This window comes from Emydura macquarii, unplaced genomic scaffold, assembly GCF_026122565.2.
Source record: "Emydura macquarii macquarii isolate MOO-44397 ecotype Brisbane River unplaced genomic scaffold, CSIRO-AGI_Emac_v2 contig_67, whole genome shotgun sequence".
NCBI lineage: Eukaryota > Metazoa > Chordata > Testudines > Chelidae > Emydura > Emydura macquarii.
Window position 1 is genome coordinate 366,187 of NW_027130204.1, and position 18,157 is coordinate 384,343.

The 18,157-nt window shown below is 47.3% G+C and overlaps 1 protein-coding gene across 1 annotated transcript in view; it reads right to left on the reverse strand.

The window, feature by feature from the left end:
- Positions 1–18,157, reverse strand: part of TM9SF3 (transmembrane 9 superfamily member 3) — a 92,167-nt gene that overhangs the window by 5,750 nt on the left and 68,260 nt on the right. The window contains exons 10-14 of the mRNA XM_067535133.1: positions 16,054–16,193; positions 4,021–4,089; positions 3,745–3,891; positions 3,157–3,240; positions 2,920–2,996 (exon numbers count right to left, since the gene is read on the reverse strand). Coding sequence (XP_067391234.1) covers positions 2,920–2,996; positions 3,157–3,240; positions 3,745–3,891; positions 4,021–4,089; positions 16,054–16,193 — 517 coding nt within the window. The remainder of the gene's footprint in view (positions 1–2,919; positions 2,997–3,156; positions 3,241–3,744; positions 3,892–4,020; positions 4,090–16,053; positions 16,194–18,157) is intronic.

An 18,157-nucleotide genomic window follows, 5' to 3' on the forward strand; every position in this document is an offset into this window, starting at 1 on the left:
TTTTTAATCAAACATGCTTGGCTAGCTCAGACAATCAAATGAAATGCTATATCACAAAATAAATTGAACACCAGATGTGAATATACCTGAAAAGGGTAATTGGGGAGGGGTGGGGAGGGGGGGCCAGCGGCGGCAAGGAAAAGATGGAATTTTACGAACACTTGAAAATAGGGGTTCCTAGCCAAAAAAAGAAACCTCAGAAGCCTATAGCTTTGCTACCACTGAGCTGTGATATTTTAACTATGGTGCTGGACATGATTTTAATGCATAAAACACATTGTTGTCTGATTTTGAAGGAATATTTGTGTAGTAAAAACCTAGATATCTCCTTAATACTGTATCAAATACTTTTTCACAGTAACAAGAAAGCATATAAAGACTTTTCCCTTTCAATCAAAAAAACATTAATTACAAAAATTGATGGACATGTTTAGTTCCTGGAATCCAACATTTTAATCAATACCAGACTGAACACTAAAAAAAAAAAAAGATTAGAGCTGAAAGGTATATAAAAGCCTATTAAAGAAAAAATGGCTGAGAGAACGCCAGAACAGTGGGGGAACCTTGTAATTCAAGAAGCAAGATAAGATTTCAGTCAGAAAAGCACTTAATTTAGGGCTCGACCACATTTCTTTTTCCTTGTAAATGTCATGAAATTATCTTCTTGGGTCTTCTAAAGATAAGAAAAAACATGCATGAAGCGTAAGTGGTGGATACTGAATCTATTAGTGCCTTGATCCTGCAAATCCTTATGGACGTCGGTAACCCATATGCAAGTACTCCCACTGAAGGCAAAGAAATATTTCCATGTGTAGGGATTTGTAAAATAAGACTCTAAATACGGATAACTAAAACTATTTAGACGCTTGCATGAATAAAGCCAGTCATATTGTGCAAAAATGGGAAGAACCAATTTGCACTTTCAAAAACATCTGAGGGAAAGAACTAAAATCAAAGCCAATATTAAATTCACCAGATGAACATCCATATGGTCTGCTTAAACCGCATCTAACAGGCAGTTAAACCCAAATGAATGAAAGAGCACTGTGCTCTTCACTCGTTTGCAAATATCTATAACATTTGTTTCCTTATTCCTTTCCAGAAAATACAGGTCTCTTCTGCATTCTCCCCTCTCCTAAGATATGCCTGGTATCAAGGGTCACTGGAATGAGCAGTCTGCGCCATCCCAAATGGTGCTGAGACCAATCCATGAGTCCTTCATAGGATACTTGAGCCTGCTGAAAGAATGAGTGTGGAGGGAACCATCCCTCTTGATGCAGGACAAGAGGCCTCATTTGGACTGCAGTCCTGTCCTGGAGTCATGAAGAGAGTGGGCCCAGCATAGGGGCAATGTCAGCACCGGCACCAAGGCTCTCAGCTGCTTCTTTATATGGTGGTACTGAAGGATTCACTAGAAAATTCCTCTGTGCCAATAGAGACACTGACAAGTGACGGACCAGGAGTCTCAGTGTGACTTTCCTTTTACTGACCTGATTTTTGGGTGTGAGGAATGGTTCTTGTTCTATGTTTTAAAGACTTAGATGGAAATGTTATACTTTAGTTTATCCCATGCTGGGAACACAACTTAGGGCTTCAGAAAGAGTGAATCTCTGGTGTAGAGGAACAGGCATAAGCCTCTTGACCCCAGAAAACAATCAAAGGCTTATTGGCACTAAGGGATTTGGGGCTATTACCTTGTGGCTCTCTCTTGCCAGAAAGTCAGTCAAGCACCATTCAGTTTATAACCTGTTGAGAGGAGTGCCCTACCATACCTACCCGAGCCCCAGAACTGCTTGGTCCTTGGACTACAATTCCTGGGAACGGTGAAGACTCTATCATGGTTAGCTCTAGTCTGCCTTCCTATTCATAAAAAGCCATGGCTGGAGATAGTGGCCTGGTGAAAGAGATACCCGGCAAATGTACTTTCTCATGTCAATGAGTAGTGGCCAGCTATTAGGACTGTGTCCTTGCTGCATCACAGTGATTAGATCCTGATCTTTTGCATGCCAAAAGCTTGGGATTAAAGTTTGGGTTTTTTAGTACTTCCATATAGTATATATTAAGGACTAAGCTAATATCCTAAAAACCAAAACACTACAGAAGAGTTTACGTCCTGCGTCACCCAGATTGCTGCAAGCATTTGCAGCAGTCAAGTGGCCAAAAAAAAAAAAAAAAAGGGGGAGTGCGGGGGGGTGGTCAGGAGCCAGACTGCTTTTCTAACCTTTGCATTACAGCATGCATTTCATTCAGGTTCATGCATTTCACTGCTGCGTACCCTATCAAGGCAATTCAAGCAGAATCTTCCTTACTCAGTGTTTGAGCCACAAATCCTTGTTGCCCATATCCTCAGCCTAGTACTGGGAGAGTATGTCAACAGTGAATAGAATGAGAAGTATTTGTTCAACTGACCAATCCTGAACCAAGGGCTTCCATTTTTAAATTTCAAAAACAGAAGGTGAGTTGAGTGTTTCAGGGCATAGTTTAAATGGATGCCTGGAAATCTAGCTCCCCTCAGGGTGCAACAGGAATAATCTCAAACTGGAAAGGTAAAGGACTACTTAACATGGAATTCATCATGCAGAGCTCAGATGTGTTGGAAATACAATCTCTGATTAGTTCTTGTAGTACTATTTTATTCTTTCAGCCCTGCAGAGTGATGTCTGTTTTCTGCATAGCACATAGGAGATAGGTCTTCCCTTTTGAAAAACCAGTTCACATCATCCTGGTTCTACTAAACTGGCATAAAATGAAAGAAACCAAACCAAGCATATAGCCAGAGAAGTGGAAGGTTATTTTCAAGGGTATGTTTTCTTTTATGATACCTACAGAAGTAAAATTATTTACAAGGCATTTTGAAAATAGAAACAATTGTGGATTTATGAGATATACATAGCAGATTTAAATATATTCTGAACTTACCACACATTATCCCCAAGGCTGTGCTAAATACCGCCATATAACCAAAGTAAAATGATGTTTGAAACAAACCGTACATTCTGGGGAAAAAAAAAACATTGTAATTTATACCACAGGACATTTTTCTGTAGTTTCTCAATATACCAGTTACTCTAAAGTAAGCTTATTCTTAATTCTTTAGCATTTATTAAATCAAACATTTGACCTAACCTAGAAGTATAAGACATAACCACCACTTACTTTGTTTTGAAAAAGTAGTAGTAAAAAGAATACATGTAAACATAGATTGCAGTTGATGCAGCAGAAAGAAAGCTTGTCCATTGCCTGGAAAAAAACAAAACAAAAAAACACAAGTGTGTCGCACTACCAGATATGGACCAAACACACACAAAAAAAGTGTCTCCAACAAAACATGTGGTACAGGAGAAATTAGCAGGAGAAAAAATAATCTACCTGTCTAAACATATTGTGGTTCATGTGAAAAGCAGGCTGGCACGAAAATATTTGTCACCAATACCAAATGCTGATTAACTTCTGTTTTATGTATATTTTTACACTACTCAATTTGAGGGTTTAATCAACAAGCTCTGATGACAAATGAACTTACCATCTCTCTCTCTCTCTTACCCTGGGACCAACATGGTTACAACAATATTGCAAACAATTCATACCTTAGTGTCAGACTCTGCTTGATACAGAATGATTTTTTTTTAAATCCACTTGTGTTTAGAGAAACTTTACTTCAGCAGGGAAAGTCTCTTGCAAGTCTGTATTATGACTCTGAGATAGATATTCTAGTCGTGTACTATGAACAAAAATGGTACTTACCACCTATAATCCTCTGCGTTTAGTAGGAAGTACGTACATACAATGGTCACACAGACTGTCACAATGCAGAGGATAACCAGCACCAACATCATGAAGCCATAAACATAGTAGATCTTGTAAGCCCAGAATGAAGTGAAAATGAAATACCTAGAGTAGAATTGGATGAAACAGGCAGCTTTATTATATTGTAACTAAACCTTTTTTAGCAGTTTCAACTGATCAGGCCTAATGTATTTACACTAGCAGTAGCTGACTTAATTCCATGCAAAAACTCACATTTCAATGAAAATTGACCCAAAAGGGAGGATTCCACCGAGGCAAACAATAACAGCTGGTTCCATGAACCTGCAAAATAACAGAAATAGCAATCAAAGTTGATATGAGACACATTTTTAATGTTGTATTTCTTTAATAAAGATATCTAAGATAAACAGCGGAACACTGAATAAAACCCAACAAAGCCACATATTAAAGACACCCATTCTGACAAAATCCCTCCAATAGTCCCACTAGACCAGTGGTTCTCAATCTATTTATCACTGTGAGCCACACATGCAGCTCTCTATGTGTTATGTGGGCTGCATCCACACAATACCTATACCACCTGTATAGCCCTGAGGATGTCACATGAGCCGCAGCTGTGTGCTGATTGGGCTGCCAGCAGCCCACAGGTTGAGAACCACTGCTCTAGACCCACTGTATTTAAAAAGGAAATAATGTTAGATAAACATGCAAGAGACTCATGTCAGTCTCCTAAATCCATATTCAGGCACACTAAGCGCCTCGTGGTAAGTCTACATAAAGAACCCCATTTACTTAAATTGGGCTTTGGGTCAGGCCCCAAGTGGTTAAAGGATCTGAGCACCCAGCAGCTGCAATGGGACCTCATTGCTTTTGAACATATGACCTCTTATTTAGAAGCCTGACTACAGCCTCCTATTTTTAAAAAATCTTGCCTATAATACCTAATATTTGTTATCTATATAACAAATCCCCACAAATTCCCCATGATGTAACATACATCAAAATAATTCTGAAATGGAAAGATGTATGTAGTGGAGTTGTAGCCAAGTCAGTTCCAAGATATTAAAGAGAGGTGGGTGAGGTAATATCTTTTATTGGACCAACTTCTGTTGGTGCAAGATGGAAAAGATGGTTTAGCATAAATAGTTACATATTTTAAGGGACTATTCAAGGTAGAGTGGCCCATTAACATCTCTTTTTGTCCTTTAGCTCTGACACTCACTTGGAATACCTTTCCCAGACCGGAAGAAGCGCTCAGTGTGGCTCGAAAACAGGGTTACTTACCAGTACTTGTTGTTCTTCAAGATGTGTTGCTCATATCCATTCCAATATAGGTGTGTGCGCACCCCGTGCACAGATTACAGGAAATTTTTTCCCCTTAGCAAGCCCCGTAGGGTTGGCTCAGGCGCTCCCTGGAGTACCGCGCTCATACCGCGGTACATAGGGCACTGCCGACCCTGCGGGCCCTCAGTCCCTTCTTTCTGCCGACTCCAACAGCGGGGACGAAGGGTGGGTTTGGAATGGATATGAGCAACACATCTCGAAGAACAACAGTTACTGGTAAGTAACCTTGTTTTCTCTCTTTGAGTGATTGCTCATATCCATTCCAATATAGGTGATTAAATAGCCATACCTTGGAGGTGGGTAGGAGTTACCGGCGAGCTGCTCTCAACAGCATGGCTCTGCCGAAGCCCGCGTCCTCTCTCGCCTGCTGCACGATGGCATAGTGGGACGTGAAGGTGTGGACCGATGACCAAGTCGCTGCTCTGCAGATGTCCTGCAGGGGACTCATTCCAGGAAGGCCGCGGATGAGGCCTGGGCTCTGGTTGAGTGCTCTGTTACAGCTCCTGGGAGCGGCACCTTTGCCCGCTCGTAGTAGGTCCTGATGCAGGCGGTGATCCAGGTGGAGATGCGCTGGGTGGAGACGGGTGAGCCTTTCATCTGGTCCGCCACTGCCACGAACAGTCGCGATGACTTCCGGAACGGCCTGGTCCACTCGATGTAGAAGGCCAAGGCTCGTCTGACATCTAGCGAATGCCATCTCCGCTCCTCCTCCGAATCGTGTGGTTTAGAAAAGAACACAGGGAGGAAGATATCCTGGTTATAGTGAAACTGGGACACCACCTTAGGCAGGAAGGCCAGGTGGGGTCTCAGTCGGACCTTATCTTTATAGAAAATCGTGTAGGGGGGCTCCGAGGTCAATGCTCTTATCTCGGAGACCCTCCTAGCCAATGTAATGGCGACCAGGAAGGCTACCTTCCATGAGAGGACGAGCAGCGGGCATGCAGCCATGGGCTCGAAGGGGAGTCCTGTCAATATGGCGAGGACCAGGTTCAGATCCCAGGGAGGCATCGGGTTGTGGACCTGCGGGTATAGCCTTTCCATCCCTTTAAGGAATCTGACTGACATGGGGTGGGAGAATAGAGACCGCCCTTCCATCGGCTGGTGGAAGGCCGAGATGGGCGCCAGGTGCACCTTCAGGGAGGCCAGTGCTAGATCCCTGGAGCTTCCAATGGAGGAGATACTCCAAAATCGTCTGTATGGGCGAACAGCTCGGTGGGATACCCCGGGACTCCTCTCAACAGGTAAAACGCTTCCACTTGGCCCGGTACACCACCTGAGTGGAAGGTTTTCTGCTGCCCAGCAGAACCTGCTGGACTTGTATGGAGCAGGCTCTCTCTCCCTCCGTCAGCCACAGAGTCTCCATGCCATCAGGTGGAGGGAGTCCAGGTCCAGGTGCAGCAGGCGACCCTAGTCCTGGGAGAGCAGGTTGTAGCGCCTCGGGAACGGGATCGGCGTGGCGATGGACAGGTCGAGCAGCATGCTGTACCAGTGCTGCCGTGGCCAAGCTGGGGCGATCAGTATGATGTCCGCCTTGTCCCTCTTGATTTTCAAGAGGACTTTGGGAAGCAGTGGAATGGGGGGAAATGCATACATGAGGGTCCCCGTCCAGTCTAGAAGGAACGCGTCGGAGAGGGAACCCTGCTCGCGACCTTGGAGCGAGCAGAACCTCGGGCACTTCCTGTTCCAGGACAACACGAACAATTCCAGTTGGGGAATCCCCCACTTGTGGAAAATGGAAGTCATCACCTCCGGGTGCAGTGACCAGTCGTGGCGGGGTAAGAACGACCTGCTGAGGCGATCCGCCTCGTCGTTCCTGACCCCCGGGAGGTGAGAGGCAGACATGTGGAAGTCATGCCTCAACGCCAAGTCCCAAAGACGAATGGCCTCCTGGCAAAGAGCCGAGGAGCACGCTCCCCACGCCTGTTCATATAGAACATGGCTGCCGTGTTGTCGGTGAGGACCTGAACCATTCTGCCCCTCAGGAATCTGAGGAAGACCTTGCAGGCCAAGCGGACTGCTCTGAGCTCCCTGACATTGATGTGAAGACACCTCTCGTCTGTCGACCAGAGACCCTGGGTGCTCAGGTTGCTGCTGATGTGGGCCCCCCATCCCACATCTGAGGCCTCCGTAATTACAGTTACTGATGGAGCAAAGTCTCTGAAGGGGACACCCCTCAGAACTTCCCCCGGGTCCATCCACCAGACCAGAGAAGTCAGTATCTGCCTGGGAACTGTGACTACTCTGTTTAAGGAGTGCCTGGCCGGCACATACACCGAGGCCAGCCAAGCCTGGAGAGGCCTGAGTTTGAGGCGAGCCAGCCTCACCACATACGTACAAGGCTGCCATGTGTCCCAACTGCTGGAGACAGTGCCTGGCTGTCGTCGTGGGGGACCTGTAGAGATCGGCGATTATGGCAGCCATCGCCTCGAAGTGAGGCTGTGGAAGGAAGGCTCTGGCCTGGGTGGCATCCAGGGTGGCCCCGATGAATTCTATGCGCTGCACCAGGGTGAGCGTGGACATCTGCTCATTGATGAGCAGCCCCAGTCTGGTGCATGTCGCGCAGGTGAGTGTTAGGCTATTCATCATATGGGCCCTGGAACTGCCCCAGATCAGCCAGTCGTCCAGGTATGGGAAGATCTGGACCCCTCTGCGATGCAGGTGGGCCGCTACCGCCGCCATGCATTTTGTAAAGACCCTGGGGGCGGATGAGAGGCCAAAGGGCAGGGCCGAGAACTGGTAATGGCAGCCAGCTACCACAAACCTGAGGAACCTTCTGTGACCGGGGAGGATAGAAATGTGAAAATAAGCTTCCTTGAGGTCAAGGGAGGCATACCAGTCCCCTGGATCTAGAGCAGGAATGATGGAGGCTAGGGAAACCATACAGAACCTGAGGCGTCTGATGAACTTGTTTAGACGGCGGAGGTCTAATATCGGCCTCAGGCCCTCCTTGGCCTTGGGGATGAGGAAATAACGTGAATAAAATCCCCTTCCCCTTTCCTGTGGAGGAACCTCTTCCACAGCTCCGAGAAGGAGGAGGGAGTTGACCTCCTGTATGAGGAGTTGCTTGTGAGAGGGGTCCCTGAAGAGGGATGGGGTAGGGGGAGAGTCCGGGGGGAAGGCCATAAGGTGAAGGGCATAGCCCCTGAGGACTACCCCAAGGACCCAGCGGTCCGTAGTGATAGTTTCCCACTCGGCATAGTACGGCCGAAGCCTGTGGGCAAAGGGCCAGGAGAGATCCAGGGGGAAAGGAGGAGTGTCATGCTCGTGCGTGCCGTCAACTGCCGTTTATTATTACTATGGCCCTTGTCTGGGTCTTGCTGGGGCCCGCCAAGGACCCTGGGCGGTCGTGGCGATTGGATGCTCGGTACCAGTCTCGACCCCTCCTGGGCTGGGTGGGTCTGGGGGGCAGCCTGGTGGGAGGCTGAGGCTGCCTCTGGGCCTGAGGCCGAGATGGCGTCTCGAGGCCTGTGGGGTACAGAGCCCTAGGGACCTCAGTGTAGCCCGGGAGTCCTTCAGGGCATGGAGTTTTTCATCAGTCTTGTCCGAGAAGAGGCCAGCGCCGTCAAATGGTAGGTCTTGACTGGCTTGCTGGACCTCTTGGGACAGCCCAGATGACTGGAGCCAGGAGCAGTGGCGCATGATGATGGCCGAAGCCATGGCCCTGCTGGCGGAGTTTGCCGCATCGCTGGCAGTCTGTAAGGCCGCTACTGCCACTCCTGGGTAACAGTGGCGAAGTCCGCAGCCTGGTATGGGGGCAACACCGGAGCAAACCTCTGCAGCAAGGACCACAAGTTGAGGTTATGCCTCCGAAAGAGCGCCTGGTGGTTTGCGATCCTCAGCTGCAGGGCCACAGTAGAATAGACCTTGCGGCCAAAGAGGTCTAATTTCTTGCTGTCCTTATCTTTAGGGGTGTTGCCCTGGCCGCCCTGCCGATCCCGCTGGTTAGCGGCGTCGACCACCAATGTCCCCAGGGCAGAGTGGGTATATAAAAAGACAAACCCCTCCTTAGGGACATAGTACTTGCGCTCAGTGCCCTTGGAGGTGGGGGCCACCGAGGATGGGGTTTGCCATACAGCCTTGGCTAATTTCATGACCCTCTCATGCACCAGCAGGGCGACTCTTGATGGCCCTGCCGCCGACCCAGATACCCCGAAGAGGGGGACCTCCTCTTCGGACATCTCTCTGAGCTCCAAATTGAGGTTGCTCGCCACCCTTTTAAGAAGGTCCTGGTGAGGCCGGAAAGCGTAGAGAGAAGCCCTGTGGTCCCTGGCAGCCGCATCGTCCGGGGACGAGGAGGAGAACTGTGGAAGGGGCCCCGTGGAGGGACCCTCCTCGGGGTCCGAACCCTCATCAGAGGGGCAGCCCTGGTCCGGCTGACTCGGAGGTGGGGGCACTGGCTGGGCCACTGAGGAGTTGACGGATGTGGTACCCTGGCCCACCTGGGTACCCCACGGCCCCCAGTACGGCCACTGCCAGGGGCCTTGGGCCCACGCCAGAGCAGGCATTGGTGCCTGCTAGGTCACCTCTAGATGGCGGCCCCGGGACCCAGAGCCACTGGATCTACGTTTGCGGCTCCTGGGTGGTGAACGGCCCTGAAACGACGACGATGACGACGACTGCCGGTGCAGACGCCTACAGTGCTGTCGGGGGGGATGAGCTGCTAGAGGAGCTGGATGACACTCACCTCCTCCGCCTCGAGCTCTTGTGACTACGCTTCCCACCTCGGGACTGGGAGCAGTGTCGCTGATGTCGCGATGATGCCAACCGCGAACATGATAGACTCCGCAGTGCTGAGGCACTTGGTGTAGGAGCAGGCTGTGCTGCAGCAGGCGGTGACTGACGATGGCGTGTTGTACCGACGGGCACCGTGACCTGCGCCGGACTGCATGCCAGGGATCTCGACTGGTGCCACCTGCACGTCGGGCTGCGCATCAAGGTTGGGGATCGTGCTGAGCAGGGCTCTGTACCGGGGTACGAAAGCTGGAGCTGCGACCCCTGCACGAGGCGGAACTGGAGCATTGTTCAGCTCACGCGTGTACCTCTTGACCCTCCTTGACCGTCTGCGGGGAGACCTCGACTCCTGTCTCCACCACCCACCGGGGGCACCCAGCACGGGTTTTCCCCAAGACACCTGTCCCTGAGCCCTCAGCCGAGAGGGGGGACGGAGGCGTGGGCATGCCCATGAGGGTGCGTGCCGCTGCGAATGCCTCCGGTGTCAACGGGCCCTGCAGGGGCGCTCCCCAACCCCCAGGAGTCAGGGGAGGCTCCCTGCGAGGAGATGCCGGTGCCAAAGTACTCTCCATGGCATGTGGCTGGGGCATCTCCTGAGTCACCCCTTGCTGTACCGGTCACAGGGGGGAGTCCATATGGGCGGCCTTGGGCTGCTTCTTTTTCTTCGGTACCGAAGGCTTTGGTACCGGTGCTGGTGGAGCGCTTCGCACAGAGGAGACGCTCGGTACCGCCGGAGATCGGGATGGTTCGGAGTCCGGGCGGAGCGCGGACTCCATCACTATCCCTTCAGCCGGGCGTCCCACTCTTTCTGGGTCCGGGGCTTGAAGGCCTTACAGATCCAAACACTTCTCCTTTCTATGCTGCTCTCTGAGGCATTGGAGGCAGCGGTCGTGAGGGTCACTCACGGGGAAAGCCTTCGCACATACGATGCAGGCTTTAAAGCCGGTGGAGCCGGGCATGGCTCAACCGCAAGCCCCTAAGGACAACTATCTAACTTACTATTGACTATCAACAACTACTTAACTCGAACAATGAACTGTACTAAGGACGCTAAAGGGGTGCTACTTGCTACAGCAAGAGGCAAATGTTCCAGCAACTGTCACAGGCGGAAAGAAGGAACTGAGGGCCCGGAGGGTCGGCGGCACCCTATAAGCGCAGTACTCCAGAGGGCGCCTGAGCCGACCCTACGGGGATTGCTAAGGGGAAAAAGTTCCGGGAATCTGTGCATGGGGCATGCACACACCTATATTGGAATGGATATGAGCAATCACTCGAAGAGATAAAGATTGTTTCTCTCACCAAACAGAATAATAAAATAAATAAATGTCAAATAAAAGACATTACCTCACTTACCTTGTCTCTAATGCTATCTATATATCTGAGCAACTCAGCTATAGGGACACTTTTAATACACGATGGTATTGCAATTAAGGCACCAGAAACACACAATCTGGTTTTATTTCCATCTCTGCCACAAAGAAGTCTTGTAGCCATAGGCAAGTCTCTGACTGTATGCCTCTTTCCCCATAATCTGAGAATGCCTTCTTCTTGGGGGCATTGTGAGGCTTTGAGATAATGCTACACAATGAACAATGTCTACAAACATGTATTACTATTGTAAAAAATCTGAGCTTCTTTTTCAAGACAGGGGTAGCGAATGACCGATATTGCATTGAAATCACAGAAATGTAGGGATGGAAGGAAACTTGAGAGGTCATCTTGTCCATCCCTGCATGCTGAAGCAGTCTTAAGTATACCTAGGCCATCCCTGACAAGTATTTGTCGAACCTGTTTTTATTTTATTTTTATATAATTAACAATGCATTTCATGTGTTTAAACCCAAACATCCACAAAAATTTTGCAAGAGATAGTGATCTTGCATCTGTATACCCAATACAGGGTTAAGCTTAGACGCAAAAACAATAAGGGTGATGTCGTGGTGGGTGTCTGTTATAGACACCAGACCAGGAGGATGAGGTAGATGAAGCTTTCTTCAGTCAACGAGAGAAAGTTTCCAGTTCACAGGAACTGGTTCTCATGGGGGACTTCAATCACTCTGACATCTGCTGGAAGAGCAATACAGCAGAGCATAGACAATCCAGGAAGTTTTTGAAGAGTGTTGCGGACTACTTCCTGATGCAAGTGCTGGAGCAGCTAACTACGGGTCGTGCTCCTCTTGACCTGCTGCTCACAAAAGGGGAAGAGTTCGTCGGAGAAGTAGAAGTGGGTGGTAACCTGGGCAGCAGTGACCCAGAGATGGTTGAGTACAGGATCCTGACAAAAGGAAGAAAGGAGAACAGCAGGATACGGACCATAGACTTCAGAAAAGCAGACTTTGATTCCCTCAGGGAGCTGATGGGCATGATCCTCTGGGAGGTTAATATGCAGGGGAAAAGAATCCAAGAGACCTGGCTGTATTTTAAAGAAACCTTATTGAGGGCACAGGAACAAACCATCCCGATGAGCAGAAAGAATAGCAAATATGGTAGGTGCCCAGCTTGGCTTAATAAAGAAGTCTTTGGTGAGCTTAAACACAAAAAAGAAGTTTACAAGAAGATGACTAGGAAGGTGTATAAAAATACTGCTCGAACGTGCAGGAATGAAATCAGGAAGGTCAAAGCGCAAATGGAGTTGCATCTAGCAAGGGACGTGAAGGGGAACAAGAAGGGTTTCTACAGGTATGTTACCAACAAGAGGCAGACTAGGGAAAGTGTGGGCCCCTTAGAGAACGAGGGAGGTGACCTAGTGACAGAGGATGTGGAGAAAGCTGAGGTACTTAATGCCTTTTTTGCCTCTGTCTTCACAGACAAGATCAGCTCCCAGACTACTGCACTGGGAAGCACAGAATGGGGAGGAGGAGAACATCCCTCGGTGCTGAAGGAACAGGTTCAGGACTATTTAAGAAAGATTGGACATACACAAGTCCATGGGGCCAGATGCAGTGCATCCAAGGATGCTGGAGGAGTTGGCTGATGTGATTTCAGAGCCATTGGCTATTATCTTTGAAAGATCATGGCAAATGGAGGTGGTCATGGATGATTGGAAAAAGTCAAACATAGTGCCCATCTTCAAGAAAGGGAAGAAAGAGGATCCAGTGAACTACAGACCGGTCAGCCTGACCTCAATACCTGGAAAAATCATGAAGCAGGTCCTCAAGGAATCCATTTTAAGGCATTTGGAGAGAGGAAGGAGATCAGGAACAGTCAACATGGATTCACCAAGGGCAAGTCAGGCATGACCAACCTAATTGCCTTCTATGAAGAGGTGACCGGCTCTGTGTATGTGGGGAAAGCGGTGGACGTGATATACCTTGACTTTAGCAAAACTTTTGATACAGTCTTGTTATGCCAGGCACTGCTGCTCACCACAGCTGCCTGAAGGTTCTGGATACCAGGTAAGGAATAAAAACGCCCACACCAGTTAGGTACACTTATCTTTAATCACAGCTTACGCTCCAAACAGCCACAGGAGACTCTAGTACGAGCTGCGAAGCGGGCTGCCGGGGGATTTTGCCTTGCAATCTAAGGGGATTCATGGCCAAGTCTCATTGCGCAATTTGCATTTCAAGCTTTTATACAGCATTCTGTAGGGAACAGCAAGCATTGGCTAATTTATAGCACCTGATCTTGCTTCCTCACTTTCCTCCTCTTTTGGCACCACAGACAAATTCACATGGCCTTGCACAGCCTGTTTACTGGGCTGAGCAGTGCCTCTTATCAAACCGGTTCTGACCAGACCCGTCAAGCCCCTATCTCTAGCCAACGCGTTACAAACATCTTCCGCAGCCTACAAGTCTCCCACAGTATTCTTATCAGCAAGTTAAAGAAGTATGGGTTAGAGGATTGGACTATAAAATGGATAAAGCGCTGGCTAGATCACTGGGCTCAACGAGTAGTGATCAATGGCACCATCTCTAACTGGCAGCCAGTAACAAGCGAAGTGCCCCAGGGGTCGGTCCTGGGGCCAGTTTTGTTCAACATCTTCATTAATGATCTAGAGCAGTGTTTCTTAACCTGGGGGTTTAGAGGGGTCGCAAGTGCAGATCTGGTATTGGGGGTGGCAAGAAAGGCAATTGCCTGGAGCCACAGGGGCGCCATGAAACTAAGTTACATGCCTCAGCCCCGTGGGGGTGGGACTCAGGCTTCAGGGGTACAGTAGTTTGGAAAGGTTAAGAACCACTGATCTAGAGGATGGGGTAAGATTGCACCCTCAGCAAGTTTGCAGATGACACTAAACTAGGGGGAGTGGTAGATACCCTGGAAGGTAGGGATAGGATTCAGAGGGACCTAGACAAATTGGAGGATTGGGCCAAAAGAAATCTGATGAGGTTCAACAAGGACAAGTGCAGAGTCCTGCACTTAGGACGGAAGAATCCCATGCACAGCTACAGACTGGGGACCGATGGGCTAGGCAGCAGTTCTGCAGAAAAGGACCTGGGGGTAACAGTGGATAAGAAGCTGGATATGAGTCAGCAGTGGCCCTGGTTGCCAAGAAGGCTAATAGCATATTGGGCTGCATTCATAGGAGCATTGCCAGCAGATCGAGGGAAGTGATTATTCCCCTCTATTCGGCATTGGTAAGGCCGCATTTAGAGTATTGTGTCCAGTTTTGGGCTCCCCACTACAAAAAGGATGTAGACAAGTTGGAGAGAGGCCAGCAAAGGACAACAAAAATGATTAGGGGGCTGGAGCACAGGACTTATGAGGAGAGGCTGAGGGAACTAAGCTTGTTTAGTCTGCAGAAGAGAAGAATGAGAGGGGATTTGATAGCAGCCTTTAACTACCTGAAAGGGGGGTTCCAGGGAGGATGGAACAAGGCTGTTCTCAATGGTGGTAGATGACAGAACAAGGAGCAATGGTCTCAAGTTGCAGTGGGGGAGGTCTAGGTTGGATATTAGGAGAAACGTTTTCACTCGGAGGGTGGTGAAGCACTGAAATGGATTACCTAGGGAGGTGGTGGAATCTCCATCTTTAGAGGTTTTTAAGCTGCACCTTGACAAAGCCCTGGTTGGGATGAGGTTAGTCCTGCTTTAAGCAGGGGGTTGGACTAGATGACCTCCTGAGGTCCCTTCCAACTCTAATATTCTATGATTCTATGAATACCTATGAGGAAAATATTTTACAAAGAAATGGTTATGTAAGTCAGAATCCAAAAATTCTGAACATGTGCCATGAGTTTATGGCTAAAAGTAATACTCAGCATCTATAGATATTACTGTCACTTACCAGAGGTGACCTCTTCATTGTACGCACCCTAATCCTGAATCTAGCTAGAGAGGTGATTTGGTGATTTAATTTGCTGCTTCCTTCATTATTTATAAAGAGACTCGTCTAAATTGATGGTCCCACAATTTTAGTTTCATTAAAAGTATCTTATTTTTTCACCTCATCCTGATCTAGAATAAACCATCAGCTTTCTAAGATATGGGCTACAGTATAAATCAAACCCAGCTTATCAAATGAACAACACAGCATTAAATCAAGACACTGTATTTCCTGGAGAATGTGAGTGTATACATTCCACAACCCCTTCATTTTGATTACTCCAGTCTTCTGAGAGGAATAAAATCAATAAAACCCATCCTTTAATGGTAGTTTTATATCACAGTTTCACCAGATATAAGCTAGCAGGGTAAGGAGACTATTCATGGTATGCATGCTACAAGCTAAAAAAGTCTATTTTTTGGTACTAAACATCCTTTTATAGTCACATAAAAAAAGTAATGCTCATGAACAATACCAGGTTGATGACCCAGAGATTCCTTTTACCTACAAAACTGGTAATGACAATGCAAGCTGCCCCCAACAATATTCTCCAAATGTGTCTCAACCAGACCTGGGAGAAACCCACTTCTATGCATGAAGCTTGTTCAGTCTCCACTCATTCAATCCTAAACTTGGCAAAGGTGCTAACTGAGGTGGGGACTTTGATTTCTGGTGACATCTATTTACCTGGAGCTGGATTGGGACCACAAACCAGTGACTTCAAGTTGAAAGCTTTTATCTTTATCCATCCAATCCCTTTAAAGAGATACTTTAATGTAGAAACTTAAAACGGTTTCCTGAGAGGCTTTTTCCTGCACATAAGTGTTGAACTAAACATAAATTTAAAGGCTAGTCCAGAATTTTGAGTGATCCCAATACCTCAAATAATTTTAAACACATTTAAAAGTTTGAGTCAATACACAGTGTATAAGCACTTCTCTTTACCATTTCTTCTCCGGTATTGGACGAGGCACAGCATTCACACGACAGGGAAAGTTGGGCTGGCCTGACAGATTTCGGCCAAGAATTGTGCCAACAAGGTTCAATGGAAGAATAACAAAGAAACAGATGCAGCATACTGCCACCTGTAAATTAAATAAATAGAGGTATGAGATCACGAAACGTAAAGACATCTAGAGTAACGAGGCACAAGTGTGTATATTGTTCCAATGCTGCATCATACTCCTAGTTATAAAATGTTAGCCAACGTCCAAACCACTTTGACTGTTGAGACGCAACGTGTTGATTCCATGGCAAATCTAGCAGAAGGTGTTCAAAGAAAAATGTACTCTCGTAAAACGGTACCTGTCTAAAAATATTAACCAGTTTCTGTTGTTAGTAAAGAGATGAACAAACTTATAGCAGTCTCTTCATTCTAACCATTATAAACAGAAGTTCAGTTTAAACACTGAAGAACTGAAATCTGGATCCTTGATTTTGCTTTGCTGTATTAGAACTCAGTGTCAGAAAGCATCTCTGATTACAAAATGTTAAGTACACAAAGATATTACCTATCTGATAACTAGCAATGTTTGAAATAGTTAAATTTAAAATCTGCTTACAACATTCTTGATCCATAAAGGTCTTCCAAAAACTACAATGTTGAAGTCATATCACGCTGTTCAAATGGACACTTGGGGCCTGATTGTCTAAACTATGCATACAAACTGGGTAACTGCATGCAAATGGACAGACAGTAACTGACCATTTGCATGTAGTTACCCAGTTTACAAACAAACTACAGTAAATGCATGCACAAATTAGGCGCACAGTTGTGCATGTAGAGTGAAGAAAAATCATGCCCTTTTCATTCTGCCCTGTTCCAATGGTGTGTGCCTCCAGTTCTATATATGACATGCCATTTTTTTTCTGCTCATGAAAGGAACTATGTAGTCAAAAAAAGAATTTTAAATGCTCGGCACAATGTTCCCTAACCATGCAATTCTGGTATATGAAACTAACTACTTGAATAATTTAATATTTCCAATAACATTTTCAGCTACTTCTGAGAAAAAACAGAATGGTCACTTACACTACAGCAAGTTCTTCAAGATGTCACCACTGTGGATGCATGGGCATGAGATCGGATTTGTCTGTTTAAATAACAGTGTCCGTTGGCGCTGGGCCTCCTCGTGTTTGGACATAAAACGTGGAGTGACCATAACCCTCCTCAGTTCCCTTACAGTAGGAAGCCTGTGCTATCTGAGAACTCCAAACAGCAGGGACTGGGGGAGTGTTGTGGGATTCACACTGACAACATCTCAAAGAACAATCACCCTACACTACGTGGTTCTTTGAGTATGTGGCAGTGTAGATCCCACTGTAGCTGACTGGCAAGGAGCATCCCATTGGACACTGGGAATGAGGCATTCCACTGTGACTAATCCACCAGAAATACTGTTCTCCTGAACTTGGCACCTGACCTAGCAGCTTAGTCCAAGGCTCAGTTTGACAAAGGTTAGTGAATAATTCCACCGTGCAGATCTCTGACATTAGCACATCTGAAGAGGTCACTTGAGCTCCAGTGGAGTGAGCCTAGATGTTCAGTTGGAGATGCAATAGCTTGACCTTTAGAACACCCGGCTATAGCCAGAAATAGATTGGGCAACAGTGTAAATGGTTTAGTCCTGTCAAAATATTAAAGCAGAGTCCTGCATAGATCTAGTGTGTGCAATTTCTTTTCTCCCTATGCCAATGTGGCTATAAGGTAGCAGACTGGTAAGTTAGTGAACTGGTTCAGGTGAAATTCTAAGACCTTGGAGATAAATTTTGGGTGAGGCCTTAGCACCACCTTGTCTTGTATAGGGGAGGTTGAGTGACAAGAGCCTAATGATCTTCCATCCAAAGTGATAGCACATTCCAGACTTGCTGCTTTCTCCCATTGTCATCTGTCTCTGATCTACCAGTCATCTAAGAAGTGGCAGATGTGAATGTCTTGTCTTCTCAGATAAGCCACTCCACTACCACTAGCAGGCATTTCATGAAGACCTGCGATGGTGCAGAAAGGTCGAATGGCAGTATCTCGTACTAGGAATGACTCGAGAATGAC